The 15816-nt window shown below is 40.9% G+C and overlaps 2 protein-coding genes across 2 annotated transcripts in view; both read right to left on the bottom strand.

The window, feature by feature from the left end:
- LOC137273437 (uncharacterized) overlaps positions 1-15816 on the bottom strand; it is a 270044-nt gene that overhangs the window by 223859 nt on the left and 30369 nt on the right. The window lies entirely within an intron of this gene.
- On the bottom strand, positions 6106-15089 carry LOC137272385 (calmodulin-4-like). Its single transcript, XM_067804762.1, has 7 exons — positions 14998-15089; positions 14399-14467; positions 11827-11969; positions 10062-10214; positions 8931-8977; positions 6870-6945; positions 6106-6181 (listed from the first exon to the last, which is right to left on the bottom strand). Exons 2-6 carry the CDS (start codon positions 14449-14451, stop codon positions 6898-6900), a joined length of 444 nt encoding a protein of 147 aa, XP_067660863.1. The 5' UTR covers positions 14452-14467; positions 14998-15089; the 3' UTR covers positions 6106-6181; positions 6870-6897.

Raw genomic sequence — 15816 nt, 5'->3', positions numbered from 1 at the left:
GCGGGGTGTCTTAATGGGTAAATCGTCTTCCTGTCATGCTCAAAGCCCGGGTTCGATTCCCCACACAAAATTACAGGTACGCAATCTTTGGTACTAGGAAAATCATCATCATTATCTCATTGTAGAAATGACACGTTGTGGATATAAAGAAAAAATGCTAAACAAATGTATTTCTCTGACATGTTTTATTTAATGACAATTTCTTAGTGCATGATTTTTTAAAAATATTATTAGTATTAGTAGAATAGCTGTATGTTGCCTTAGGTTTGGTATATCTGCAATCTTAAAAATCGGGATTTCGTACCGTCATTTTGTCAAGTCATAAAATCACAGTTTTTTTCATTCAACATAACAAAGATGATGACAATCTTCTACATTATGATCACATCTCATATACAGAACCGAAACGGATCGAAGGCCTTTTAAAGCAAAACGTAGCAAAAAGTGTACTCTTTACCCCAAATTGGAATGTGGCTGAACTTCGTCACCACCATGAATGGTTGACCGTAATTTAGGCTGCTTTGTATGACACGAGGATTTCTTCGTTTTTGTATCCGTGAAGATACGGATGAGTCATACCCCGTCGACTCCATTTGGTGATTGAAAAATACCTGTGACAATGAATACATAAGAAAATTACCCATGACAATGAATACATAACAAATATTACCTGTGACAATGAATACATAAGAAAATTACCTGTGACAATGAATACATAAGAAAAATTACCTGTGACAATGAATACATAAGAAAATTACCTGTGGCAATGAATACATAAGAAAATTACCTGTGACAATGAATACATAAGACCAATTCATGGAAATTGATATGTACGCTTTTCTCGCTGATAAAACAGCATATCCATTATGGTGAAAGGTGATAAACACTAGTCGGAACACCTTATATTAGTTTTACACTTTGTTATGGGGCTATTTGTCACAATATACGGATTATTCATAAAAAAGGAATAATTTCGTGACAATAAATGATTGTTAGTAGCTCTCTGAACATCATAATATTTACTTGTTACTAATGGAAGCCTGCGTCACAAGGTGTGTTGCAACAGATCTTAGTCCCATTCTCACAAATCTGAAACATACGAAACAATACCGAATACTGAAATACTGAAAACTGTGTCCTCTGCATAAGAATATGACGTCATGACCGTACTTGCTCTAGAGCGAGAATGAACAAGTCAAATCTCAATGCCCTTAAATAACCCTGTTTCGCTCCACCTACTGGCGCAGACTGCTCTACTTATATACATGAAAGCTAAACACCATTAGGAGAAAGTAGTTTCTTTCTCAGTTATCCTTCAAACGAAGGAAATGACATTTATCCTGTACCCAACCTATACAACATAAGAACACATTTGACGGTGGGGCATGCTGTGCGCGGCACGGCCAAGAGCTCCTAAGAAAGCCAAAGTCCAAGAGAAAGAGAACCTTTCATTCTGTCATTTACACGATCTTTAGTAGAAACATCCTTAGCGTTTTTCATTGAAAGTATGTTATATTTTGTTGCCCCCCGGACTCCTATCATAGTCTTTTTCACTACTTGGTGTCTTGACCGCTTTGATAGTCTGCTGAAATTCTTCCCTCAATGCTCTGATTCGGTCATTAAGCGACAGTTCGAATTGTGCTTTGTTGGATTCTAATTGTTGAGGTATTGCATCATGTTCGGCGTCCGTGTCCATGATTATAATTATTAAATGTGACGTAATGAACTAGAGCGAGAATGAACAATTCAAATGTTTTAATTAATCCCATTGAATACACGTTTAGCGCCACCTACTGGCACAGACTATTTTACTTACATCATAGCTCAACACCACTAGGAGACAGTAGCTTCCTTATCCATCCTTCATAGGAAGGAAATGACATGTCAGCTTTAGGCTTAAACACCGAATTTCACATCATTGGGGAAATACACACACATACACGCACACACACGCACGCACGCACACACACACTCACACACGCACACACGCACTCACACACGCACACACGCACACACGCACTCACACACGCACACACACACACACAAAATAAGTTAGGGATGCTGGTATATTTTATGACTGACATTTTATCAGTATAACAATGATTAAACACATCCTCATTGACAATTTCAAAATTTACAAATATCCTTAACTATTTTCGTCCAGTATATCAAACTAATGTCTGTGTGTCCATCTTTATAACAGATTAACTATGTTTTGTGTAAGATTTTCAACTAATCATTATTATTATTATTATTATTATTATTGAAAAAAAAACAGATTAAAATCTTTTAGAAGCATCATTTTCCGAGTATCTCAGTTAAGTTTATTATTATCATTTGAATAAAATATATAGAGTTATCGTTCTTGTTGAATTAGGTCTATTGTTCCTATGCCAATATGAAATCCTGTCAGAGGGCCACGAATCGCTACTCGGGAATCTGTCCTGAAGTTGTCAAGAAATGGCAAAGCTTGGTGTATCAGCTAGCAAATACCTTTACGCTGTTTTACGGCGTAAGTTGGTTCACTGGTTTGTCGTCTAACGCCGAACACAGTAATATACCAGCTATATGTCCGCGTTCTGTAAACAATCGACTTTCGACCTGACGATCCAGTGATCACCAACAGGAGCATCGATTTGCGTCGGAATGTCTACAGGCATGTGTTAATTCACTGTTAGATTCTACTGTCATGTGTTAATACTCTATTAGAGTCTACTGTTATGCGTTAAATTTAGTATTAGTGTCTACTACTTCATTCAGTATTAGAACCATGTGTTAAAGTAAGTGTTGCACGTTACTGTCATGTGTTGTTATACTTAATGTCATGCGTTCAGTTTGTTCAGTGTTGCAGTTAGTTCAGTGTTATGTGTTGCACTTTCTCTTACATGTCGTCATGACCTGTCTCAGACTATCGGTGGCAAGCTATGAGTGCTTATTCCCACGACCCAGAAGCCGGGCGTGCGTTGTAGCTCAGTCGACATACACAGTGGTTGTCAACAACAATTTCCCTGACCTACCTTCAAGATAAAAGCCAAAGTGGCCATCTCCTTGTGAGTAGATATTACAGCTTGTCTAGTTTGTGACACTTCATATCATTGGGATTCTGTGTCAGAAATAGACCCCAATAATCTATGCTTGTTGGTCGAAAGGACTTCAAGCGAATCGGGTCGGTAGACTATGCGTGCCATTATATGGCCTTTGCGTTATATGGGTTTACACATTACTAGAATGACCTGTCTTGGCCTTTTGGAATTTCGCAATATTCTACGCCGCACTCTACACTCTTCCACCCCAGGCAAGTCAATCTGTTAACAATCGCCATCAAACAAACCGCAAGCAAAGAGCACTGTGTACGATCAATGTAATGTATTAGACCCATCTGAAGAATTAAACCCATCTAAAGACATGCAACAACTTGCGGAGGACGTGTTTTAACCAGAGTTCCATATCTTAACATTCTCTCTCTCTCACTCTCCTCTCTCTCTCCTCCCTCTCTCTCTCTCTCTGCCATCACCTGTAAACAACTGTAGTATTTAAAAAAAAATAAAATTGGAGAAATTATTGTGATTATTAATTCTGACTATACTCATTTTATAATCATTTATTCGAGGACAATTTGTAAATGCAATTTCTGGCCAAGTAATTTATTATAACAATTCAGTGATTGGTGTGTTTGATTGTAGTACACATCAACATTCCAGATATACGGTGGCGGTTTGTTTTTCATTCTTAAATAAAAGGTTTGGTGACTACGGTTTTATGGATTATATTCGAACGCATTTCTCTCGCATCCGTATGTGCGTTATTAGCTGTAATGGTAGAAATACGAAACTAAAATTACGAAACTAAAAATAATCACTCCTGCTCTATCTGTTACTTCTGCCAGTTAAGGTTCATACATTTTTTTATGATGTTTTTGTCTATACAGGTTCACATAACGGTGAACTTTGTGTTGCTTTGTAGTGCGAAATTAAGGCTGAATGTATTGCAATATATATTTTTGTTTCAAAATTTATTAAAGTTTTTTCGTGCTTAATAACATAGGTTTTACAAATAACCGATGCTTGTCGTATGAGGTGAAAACGGGATCGGCTGGTCAAACTCGCTGACTTGGGTGATATATCTCATTGTATCCCAGTTACGTGTGTCGATGATCAAACAAGCCAACCAACCGAGGCTGTGAAATGTAGACGTCGTTTACTAAAGAGTCGCCCGGCATCACTTTCTTCACTCATCTTTCTTCGCCACCAATCCAGATCTGTCCTCTGTTCGTAAAAGCCGGAAGCCAGTAAATAAATAAGGTCATTTCCTCTTGGGAAACTTTAATCACCCATTTCATTTAGGCTACGTTAATCCATCACCCATCAGGTACACTGTTGCTTTAGTTACCCTGATATGAATAATTCATGTGGAAATCTCAACGACTTCCTACAAGCTTCTCCATCGACAACCTTTGTTGATGACCATTGTCTGCTATTTCACTATCCATGAATCACTACGCAGGCAATGTGATGGCTGATCGAAAATAATCAAGACCGCATTTGCCGTCATAAGTATCGATCTACGCATCTGGTCAGATGGTCAGATAAATCAGTCAAGTCAGACCGTACTTGATCCATTTCATCGACAATAGTTCACAATGTTAATCCATGTCGCGAGGATATACAGGCAGTCGTTCAGCGTGTTGCGTCTATTTTTCACCAGCCAATCCAAACAAGGCTTGGTTCCAGCAAAGGGAAACCAAGCCGTTTAGACCAATGAAGGCTCAGATAACATTGGTCATCAGCTCCCTGGAACATTTTGTCATAGTTATAGGTGACCATTCATCACAACTCGGCTCTTTCCGTACGTTCAAAGAAGAATTGTCCCATCTCGATGATTGTTATGTACGAAAATAGGACAAACCAATCACAACGCGCGTATGGAGAGGGGTACTTTCATAATAATCACTGTACTAAAACCGGTTTTGGCAATTTGTGACTGCTAAAAATTCATGAAAAATACAGTCGACATTTTGATATTACAGAGAACATGACTAACAGGATTGTGTTGCCATATATGACATTTTCAATAACTATACAAGAACAGTAAGAGATTGAAATACACGCGACCCGTGAAGGTCCCGGGGTAGACTAGGCCTTCAGCAACCCATGCTCGCCATGACAGGTTAGTATGCTTGTCGTAAGGGGCGACTAACGGCATCAGGGGGTCAGGCTCGCTGACTTGGTTGAAACATGTCATCGGTTCCCAATTACGCAGATGGATGCTCATTTTGTTGATCACTGGATTGTCTGGTCCAGACTCGATTATTTACAGACCGCCGCCATATAGCTGGAATATTACTGAATGCGGCGTAAACCTTAACTCACTCACTCACTTGAAATACACGCACGTGCCTTTGTTTACATAATGGCGTTCGTGGGTCCAATAGCGTTTTGGGGGACGGTCTTGTGAGCTTGCTTTAGATTTTACGTGCGGTTGCTGACGTTTATGTAGCAATGTAATCATGAATAACTGCCATCACTTGCTTGATGACGGTGTTAGAATCTGCACCGAAACATCGCTCCCATAGCAATAAAGAAGTTCATCCATATATTGTCATCCTTCGGTAACTGTCAGTCTTAATTCAACATTAAACTTCAACACTCAATTTAACTTCACTGGAGATAGAGCTATTTTAGTGATATGTTCTAAAGCAATTTTTTACGTGTATGGTTTAGGACTCAGAAATATATGTTATTTTAATTGCCTGTGCATCATCATCATTATTATTGTTTAAAACATATGTAAATATTTTAAAAGTATCAATCTTTTTAATGTTGCAATTGTTATCACTGTATTATTATCACTGGAATTTAACAAAGTTGTCGTGCATATTTACAGTGGCCTATATGACATGAATGATATCTTTGCTGAGGGACACGAATGAGTGAGTGAGTGAGTGAGTGAGTGAGTGGGCTTCTATTTTCGCAGATGCAATACGGTGACATGAGTCGACCAAGTCCTGACCACCTAACCGCCTTTTACGACAAGCAGGGGTTCCCGAGGATCAATTCTAACCCTTATCTTCACAGGTAGATACATTTAAACAAAACGAAGACGTAATGCATGTGATGTTGTTTATTGAGACAAAACGTCACCTGCTGGTCACAACAGTAAATGTACGAGCCATTTCCTTGATCTGAAAGTAAAAAAAAGTGTGGCGTTAAACAACAACTTAGTTGACATTTGTCATCGTATCCTATTAGCGTTGACTGATTCGCATGTTCTTGATCACTGGATTGTCTGACCCAGCATCAATCATTGACAGAAAAGCTGTAATATTGCTGAGTGTGGCGTTAAACAACAAACAAACAAAACCTAAAGGTCTGCGACTGTGTAGAAGGTGTGCTGTAGAAATATATATAATAAAAACTTTTATAAAACAACTGACATGCTGACACCAGAGACGCTAATGATTACCAAGAAAACATTTTGACAGTGGGCATTTTGAAATGGTAGCCTGTACCATCATTGGCTACCATCTATTGTTGCCTTTACGCATCCGTGTCGAATTTTAGGACGGTTGAATTAGCAGGTAGTAATGTATGTATGTAAACTAATCATCAGAATGTAGTTTCCAGATTAATGTTAGATCAGGGTGTCTTCCATCCCTCGAGACAAATGGGAGCGGCGAGGTAGCCGAATAGTTAAAGCTTTTACTGAAGACCAAGGCTGGGTTTCCCATATGGGTACAATGTGTGAAGCCCATTTGTGATGTTCCCACCGATACATTGCTCAAATGTCACTAAAGCCAACACCACTCACTCAATCACTCCATCAACGAGGCAAATGTTCAAAGCGTCGTTATTCCTACATGGCTCACTTACACAATGTCTTTCTCTATGTCCTCCCTCTTTAATGTCCTTGAGGGTTCTGGAGACTTTGCAGAATCAAGGCATAAATCTGCAATTGAAATTTAAACATAAATAAACTAAAACACCGATCCCAAACCATCGCTGAATTATCTCTCTAGTAATTTAAACAGTCTACTCGATCAAGTGTCTCCTTACGCCAAGTCAGCCCATGTCTCCACCAAGATATGTGACGTTGTTGAGAATGTGAAACACTTCTCACTGACTGCCATTCTTTTCAATTCTCGGTATTATTTTAAGGTTTTGTATTTCAACTCAAGGGGCGTGTGAAACACTCCTCATTGACTGCTTTGTATTTGACCTCAAGGAGCAACACATGTGAATCTGAAGTGAATCCCAAAGTTTTGTGAAAAGTGGCACTGTGCCGAAACTGTTCACACTCAGCACTGCGTGTTAGTGCCAGAACTCCAAGATCACTGTTTAACACGAGAACCAATGATGTCATTTTATGAACGCTTCAGTTACTTCCCTTTTGGTCATATGCCATATTATACATATCCTCGATATCTCCTGGGTATACGTTCCGAGAAGTCTCCACTACACCCTGGATGCATCTACGGGTCGCCAAAATTTTATTACCTCCCTTTAGCCAATCAGCTAGGCCGCCGTTACAACCAAGCTTATCAGTGTCAACAAAGATAGCTGTCTAACTGAGAAGGTTTCAGGTTCAAAACTTTCAACACCTATATGCAAGAACCTCTTCTATCTCTTTAAGAGAACCTCTGTATGGCTTGTTCTTATGGTGGCTGATTTGGGCCATCGCTTTCTCGCTTTAAATTTTGGAGGCGAGAAAGCGAGAAAGCGATATCACAAGACGAGAAAGCGATAACACGAGACGAGAAAGCGATAACGCGAGACGAGAAAGCGATAACGCGAGACAGCTACCATATGTTCTGCCAAGTGTAATCGGTTTATACTTAGATAATTTTAAAAGCGAATGTGAGTTGTGATGGCTGCGCTCAGCTTAAAAAAAGCCAACCAAGGGGGGTATTAAATAGATGCATCCAGGGTATTGTGGACGTTCAACGTATGCCCGGGAGATATCGAGGATGCATCATCTTGCATGTCAGCCCGTACAAAATTAAGTCCTAGGGTCTAACCTGGAAGTTTACCCGTTGTCCGATTCTCTTCCCACAGTGGTTACTTGTCATATCTTCCTACCTAACCTCTGTTCTAATACGACCCTTTCATGGTGCGAGTGTTCAAGACTCGTGATTGGAGGCAATCAGATTTAGTTGTGCAAGCAACGACCTTGTTTCAAAAGTGATCGTGCGCAAGATCTCGGTAATTTCCGGATGCATCGTGAAACTAGAACCTCTTCCCGAGCGCGATACTCAAATGTTTCTTCTATACAGAACTCAGTCATGTCGTGTTTGTTTCTCCACATTGCTTGCATTTGTCAAGTTGAATCTAGGTCGATGTAACACGTGTTCTGATTGGACAGAAAAAAAGGGAGATAAATCTGCTGCCATTTTTTGCCGCTAGGGGATTTTATGAGAACCGCGAAATATGGCCGTATTAGAACGGAGGTTCGTAGGAAGATATGACAAGTAACCTCTGTAGGAAGAGAATGCCGTTACCCATGGACCTAAATTATAATTTTAATGTTAAGGTGATATCCGTGGTAAAAACACATGGTTAACCTCGTTATTTACAAAGTAGTGTAATCAAGAGATTCCGCGTGTACAGGGACGCTTAGATAGTCTCGTGGTTAGGAGTTCGCCTGTCAGATCCAAGACCCGGCTTCGAGTCTCCATATGGGTACTTTGTTTCAAGTCCGATTCTGGTGTCGTCCGCCATGATAGTGCTTGAATATTGCTAAATACAGCATTCACCCATACTCACTCACCTATGTGTCCTGGACTCACTGGACTGGTCAGATGCTTGACGCGGAATACAATCACTTAAACGCATGCTACTCACATCTTGGAAAATAGTTTAAAGGGGATACTCCGGAATTCTTGGAGTGGGAGAAAGATGCGATTAGTTATGTGGAACTGAGTAACATATGCTCACTTTTGAGTACTGGTCAACGAATTCGTTTAGGTCGATGAGGCCATCACCTGTAACAGATGTCAGTGTTTTGTCAGTTCAATTCAGGTCAGAGACCGTCTTTTATATATTTCAGGGGTGCCTGGAAAAAATGGACTAATATATTAATTTCAACTAGGCATGAAGATATGTGTGAGTGAGTAAGTGAGCTTAATGGGGACGGTCTGTATATAATCTGGAGTCTGGATCAGACAATCCAATGATTAACAACATAAGCATCGATCCGCGCAATTAGGATACGACGACATGTGTCAACCAAGTTCCCGTTAGTTGTCTCTTACGACAAGCAGGTGCATACGCCAAGGCATGAAGGCTTCTGTCATAAATTGATGGATAAGTTGTTTATAGAGCATACTAAAAGACCCTTCGCGTAATGTCCTTATTATTGAACGAGTTAATGATTTGGTATCAAATGGACGAAAGTTTAATAAAAATTATATTTCACGGAAGCAAGTTTAGTATTCTATATAATTTTATGACTCTCAGTTTTCAGCGAGTCAAGCAAGGTCTGATACCATTGTGACAGCGGTAACAGCAATGTGACATCATGACTGCAAACCATTATGACGTCATACATCTAACGGTATTACACTAGCGCGTAATATTGCAGTAAAAATTACACTACAGAATCTTCCAAGGGAGAGTTATAAATGGCAATATCACCCCGACAGTGTTTACTGGAAACAAACTGACTGCAAACTGAAAAACAAGAAAGACTCATACAAACAAAATGACGTCTTTCTTCACCAAGCATAGCTCGCCAACGGCGCAACTATAACAAGAAACAACATGATGACCAAACTTTACAATTCATAAACTGATATTAACCACAAAAGTATACAAATCTTGTAAAGATGATATTTGCAAAGGTCGTAAAGTTTTGTAAATTTAGGATGGTTTTACCGCTAATTCATTCAGTTTCTCAAGTTCTCAAGGATCATCTGTTTCAGTGTCTCTTCGTTTTTATGTATCTTTTGTTCTGCTTGAGTTCAGAAATACATAATGCTGCTTTACGCGTGGTATATATACAACAGTCTATACTGTTAGTTAGTCACCTGGTGACGCGGATAAACAGAACATGTCAACGATGCTTACTGTTCTCGTCCATCATCTTGAAGATGGTAGCAGTCACTTGACGACTGATGGAACCGTCATGGTCGGAATCAATGCTCTTGAACACTGCTTCTAAGAATTTCTTCTCGGTTGTCTCCCCAGCCGTGAACTCGTCCATACTCAAGTTGTGATCCTCTGTAGAAAACAGAATCATTGCTGAATAATCAGTTGACTGAACCTTGAGATTGTTCATAGAGCAGCGTGTTGTTGGAATACAATGGCACAATAATCAGGTCAGGCTGACATCTCCATGTGACTTGGATCTGGGTTGTTGTATCTTCTCGACGACAACCTGACTGTAAATGTCTAGCACCAGCATCTTCATCCCGCATCACGTGGACAGACGTGACATAACTGAAATACGTATTTACCACTTCACTGTATCGTTTTATGTTAACCCTTAAGTGAGTAAGTAAGGTCTTAGACCTCTTTTAGCAGTATTCCGGCAATATCACGGCTGGGGACACGATAAACGGGCTTGACACATGTGGAGAATCGAACCCGGGTGTTAATCACTTGGCTTATCGCACCGCCTTGTTAATCCTTTAATCACCCCTTATGATAAACTGAAATGGCCTCAAGTGTGTGTGTTTAATCTTCAAGCGAGTCACGGATTGGCATTTAGCAGCTGATGAGTGAAGTTATATAGGTCTTGAAACTAATGATCACGGGTATGATCAAGAGTCTGTAAATAATCGAATCTGCTGGAATGGAGAATCCAGTGATCAACAGCATGAGCATCGATCTGCGCAATTGGGAACCGATGACATGTATCAACCAAGTCAGCCTGACCACCTGATCCCATAGTCCCTGTTTATGGCAAGCTTGAGTTCCTGAAGGCCTATTCTACCCTGGACCTTCACGAGTCTGGACAGTAAAGTAACTCACACAAAAGTACACAGGCAAAGACACTACCCGATTCGGAAGAACGTAAAGTTACTCACACAAATGCACCTGTACGTAGGACACGACCCACAGGTGTAAGAGAGTAAAGGAACTCACACAACAGTACAAGTAGGGACGGACACAGTCCACGACTGAAGAAAGGAGCTCACACAACAGTACAAGTAGGGACGGACACAATCCACGACTGAGGAAGGTAAAGGCGCTCACACAAAGGTACAAGTAGGGACGGACACAGTCCACGACTGAAGACAGGAGCTCACACAACAGTACAAGTAGGGACGGACACAATCCACGACTGAGGAAGGTAAAGGCGCTCACACAAAGGTACAAGTAGGGACGGACACAGTCCACGACTGAAGACAGGAGCTCACACAACAGTACAAGAAGGGACGGACACAATCCACGACTGAGGAAGGTAAAGGCGCTCAGACAAAGGTACAAGTAGGGACGGACACAATCCATGACTGAGGAAGGTAAAGGAGCTCACACAAAGGTACAAGTAGGGACGGACACAATCCACGACTGAAGAAAGGAGCTCACACAAAGGTACAAGTAGGGACGGACACAATCCACGACTGAAGAAAGGAGCTCACACAAAGGTACAAGTAGGGACGGACACAATCCACGACTGAAGAAAGGAGCTCACACACAGGTACAAGTAGGGACGGACACAATCCACGACTGAAGAAAGGAGCTCACACAAAGGTACAAGTAGGGACGGACACAATCCATGACTGAAGAAAGGAACTCACACAAATGTATGTGAATACACGACACACCTCACGGTTGCAGGACAGTCAATGTACCCACACAGAAACCCATGAAAGTTCATGAAACTCACTGTTCGTGTCATCATCGTCGAAAGCTTTGTACATCTCAGATACCTCTATGTGCCCATTTTTATTATCATCGAGATTGTTGAACACCTGCTTGAAGAAGCTGATCAACTGAGCAGCTGCAGCATTACTCGACGGCAAAGGACTCCTGTGAACATACGCTTTCACCTGAAAACAGTTTTCCATATTCCAGAATAAAGTACGAGTGATTCAGAAGTTCCAGTTTGATTGGTATTCAAATGTTTTTGATTTTTGTTGGGGCGGTGGGGCAACCTAGTGGTTAAAGCGTTCGCTCGTCACGCCGAAGACCCGGGTTCGATTCAATCCCATGGGCACAATGAGTGAAGCCCATTTTCTGGTGTCTCCCGCCGTGATATTGCTGGAATATTGCTAAAAGCGGCGTAAAACTAAACTCACTCACTCACTCTCTGATTTTTGTGCTTTCGTTTCCATAAAACCGAAGAGAAAGGTCTAACCTAACAGGTGAGTGAGTGGTTTTACGCCTCTTCCGGCAATAGTGAAGCAATATCACGGCGCAGGACACCAGAAATGGGCTTCACACGATGTAGGGAGACTCGAACCCGAGACTTCGGCGTAACAAACGAATACTTTAACCACTGGCTAACCTACCACGCCTACTCTGGTGGGAATGGTATGAATTGCTTTATTGCTAAAGAGTATCACCGAAATCCTATTTCCGATGTAGGGGTGGCTAAGTCACAAGATAATAATTCATAAGTATGAATTCCACTTCACAAAGATTAAATATGAGTGACTGGATTTACATCGACTTGAACAGAATTTCATCAGGGTGTGTCGGCTTGGTGTGTGAAGAAACCCTGAAGTGATGGAGGTGTTAGCAGTGTGCGAAACAGCCACTGGCCCGCTTGCCGATAGCTAGTGAAAATCCTGTCGGGCTAGTAAATCTCCACAGTCCCGACTGGCTAATGAATTTTCATAGGCATGTAAATATATCACTTGTACCGTCTTATTAAGTTTGGATACACTTTTAAATCATTCCAGATTATGACCTGATAAAAATGTCCATCAAATTAGCAGCTTAATGATGAAACCCGTGTCACGCCGACAATATCTTATTCTCATCTGTTTTTGCAATCGTGTGCTAAGTTTCTACATTCAAATTTCAGGCTAGTGAATTATTCTGTGTGCTAGTAACTTTCAGGTATAGCTGTCCCGACTGGCTAGCAAAATTTAGAAACTATGGGACACTGGGACTTAGAATTGGTGAATTTTACTTATAAGGGTTTATATAGGGAAGAAAATAGAAATATATTCAGGGGTACCTGGGATTCGAACCCACAGTCGTCACACATCACTGGCACACCTCCTTACGGAGAATTTCATGTACGTATATAAGACTGAGTCAACCTGGCAGACTGAGTCTATATTATTTTTGCAAGTCCATATTATTTGCTCGTTTCATGAACGTGATTTTTTTCCCGTCCTTTCTCTTAAAAGACAATAGAAAGTTCTAGTTCAGCAATACTTTTAAAACATGTTTGCGTGAAAATGACATCTTGAGATAAGATTCTGACCCTGATTTGATCCAAAGGAAATGGTGACATTATGGAGTTCCTTGCACGGTGCGTTGTACAACAACTCGATGTACCACCATGACTTCATACAGTTGTTTCTGCAACAGCCATACACGTGCAGTTCCAGGGTAGAACACTGGTCTTCAGTAACCCATGCTTGCCATAAAAGTTGACTAATCTTGTCTTAAGAGGCGACTAACGGGTTCGGGTGACCAGGCTTGCTGACTTGGTTGACACATGTCATCGGTTCCCTGTTGCGCTGATCGATGCCCATGCTGTTGATCACTGGATTGTGTGGCCCAGGCTCGATTGTATACAGACCGCCGCCATATAGTTGAAATATTGCTGAGTGCGGCGTAAAACTAACCTCACTCATGTAACAGTTGACCTCGCTCTGTTGTGCAATACCTTGAGTGACGTTTGTTTTTGAAACCTGTTTGGAATTTTTGACCGGATTCACATATAAGTCAACCGTATGCCATTTCTGATGTTTTCATTTCAAGCGGTCGTTTTACTCAATGTTCAGTGTCCTGAAACCATTCCATCAGTGACAATACATATGCAACTTTGAAACACACAACCTCTTGCTTCCTCGCCAGCAAACTGTGACTGTATATAAGCAGGATGTATTATGCTACATTGCAACCCCCGTTTTTCCTTGCACGAGTGGCACTGAGCATCAGTGAAGTTGATGTCAGGCGCTCTACGAATTTACCATTTAACTAACAGTTTTAGACCATTGGCGGATCAGTAAATTTGCATACCTGTGAGTTTCTTAATATTTCTTTTTGGGTTTCCCCTTTTGCTCATAGTGAAGATATTTTGTTTCACCGTTAACAAATTGCATTTAGTGGGTTAATATTCCTCCCTTTGAAAATCAATAAATAATATTTTAAGGTGTTACCTGCTGTGAGAGCTATTGTTATCTCGGACGTTTTGTAACTTAGAACTGTGGTTGTGAGGCCTCAAATGCAAAATAAACTTGTCACTTGTTGTCTCTGACTTTACAGTTACCACTCACGTGGGTGCAGCAAACGCCCCTGCGATTATCGATAGAACGATGATGTACTGCATCGCGATACACTGGAGCCTGAAATACGAAATTATAAATTGCAATGACTCCAATCACCATGGTGATATGGGAAAATCTTAATCCTGGTTCAATATGTAACTCACCACACCACCAGCCTTGGACAGATTAGGTCTTTGAATGGCATTTAGCAGTGATAGACATAATGATGGATGTCAACTTCTATGTTACGATGAACACAACATTTCGGAGTATATCCTTACTCCTTCAGCAGGTGAATGATAAAAGAAGTTGACACCCAAACAAGCGTCAGTGGACATATTTGTCACAGTGATGGCTACAAGTCAGGGGAATTGGTCAATAAATGCAGCAATCAGTTACTGTGTGAGTACATGTACAGACAACACGTGAAGATCCGGGTTAGAACTGGTCTTCAACAACCCATGCTTGTCGTAAGAGGAGACTAAAGGGTTATGTTTGACGGTAGTCTCAGTATGTGTTATCTAGATACGAAATACGACTTGTCTGTTGTCATTAACAGATTCAATCTGTGAAAATTATTTGTGCACTTCATAATTTGGACGACCTACCTGTATGTCTTCTGCAGTAGCCTTTTGTCACAGACTAGACAGATAAGATAACGCGACACCTTGTGTTAATATTAGCTCATTTGGATCGTTTTGGTGTTAGTTTTGTTTTATTTTTAGGTGGTTTTGGTTTAGGTGAGGTGAGAGGATGGTAAGGAAAAGGGAAGCAACTCCTGCAGTAGATGCCTGGGAGAGAAATATTACATGAAATATTCCAGGATAAAGGAAACGTTTAAAAGGAAATCCCTCACTGATATTGTGATAGTGCTATTTTGATGGGGTTTTTTGTTTTACGCCGCACTCTAGCAATATTCTAGCTATATGACGGCGGTCTGTAAATAACCGAGTCTGGGCCAGACAATCCAGTGATCAGCAGCATGAGCATCGATCTTCGAAACTGGGAACCGATGACACACCAACCAACAAGTGACCACCAGATCCCGTTAGTCGCCTCTTACGACAAGCATGGGTTACTGAAGATCAATTCTAACCCGGATCTTCACGGGCCCCTGTATTTGTAATCTCCTCTTCGTGTGAACCAGCAGTCAGATGAACACCGATACAATTTAAATGTACATATGTCACGTTTCAAAGTGTTTAGCTGTTGCTTCACACGTGATCATGTGACCGGCGATTGGCGAATCATGTGAGGTTTCGGTCACCGTGACCTTCATGTGACCCGCCCCTTCTGAGAAAAGACTTGTTGCTCTTGCTCCAGAATACGAACAAATGTGATCCTAAAATGGAATGCCGGATATAGTAAACGAGCATGACAAATGCCCGAAACTTATGTCTTGAACAGGAGCCGGAGGGTTGAATGAA

The sequence above is a fragment of the Haliotis asinina genome, chromosome 2 (genome assembly GCF_037392515.1).
Source record: "Haliotis asinina isolate JCU_RB_2024 chromosome 2, JCU_Hal_asi_v2, whole genome shotgun sequence".
Taxonomy (NCBI): domain Eukaryota; kingdom Metazoa; phylum Mollusca; class Gastropoda; order Lepetellida; family Haliotidae; genus Haliotis; species Haliotis asinina.
The sequence above is the reverse complement of the archived record's forward strand: the minus strand, read 5'-3'. Positions and strand labels throughout refer to the sequence as shown.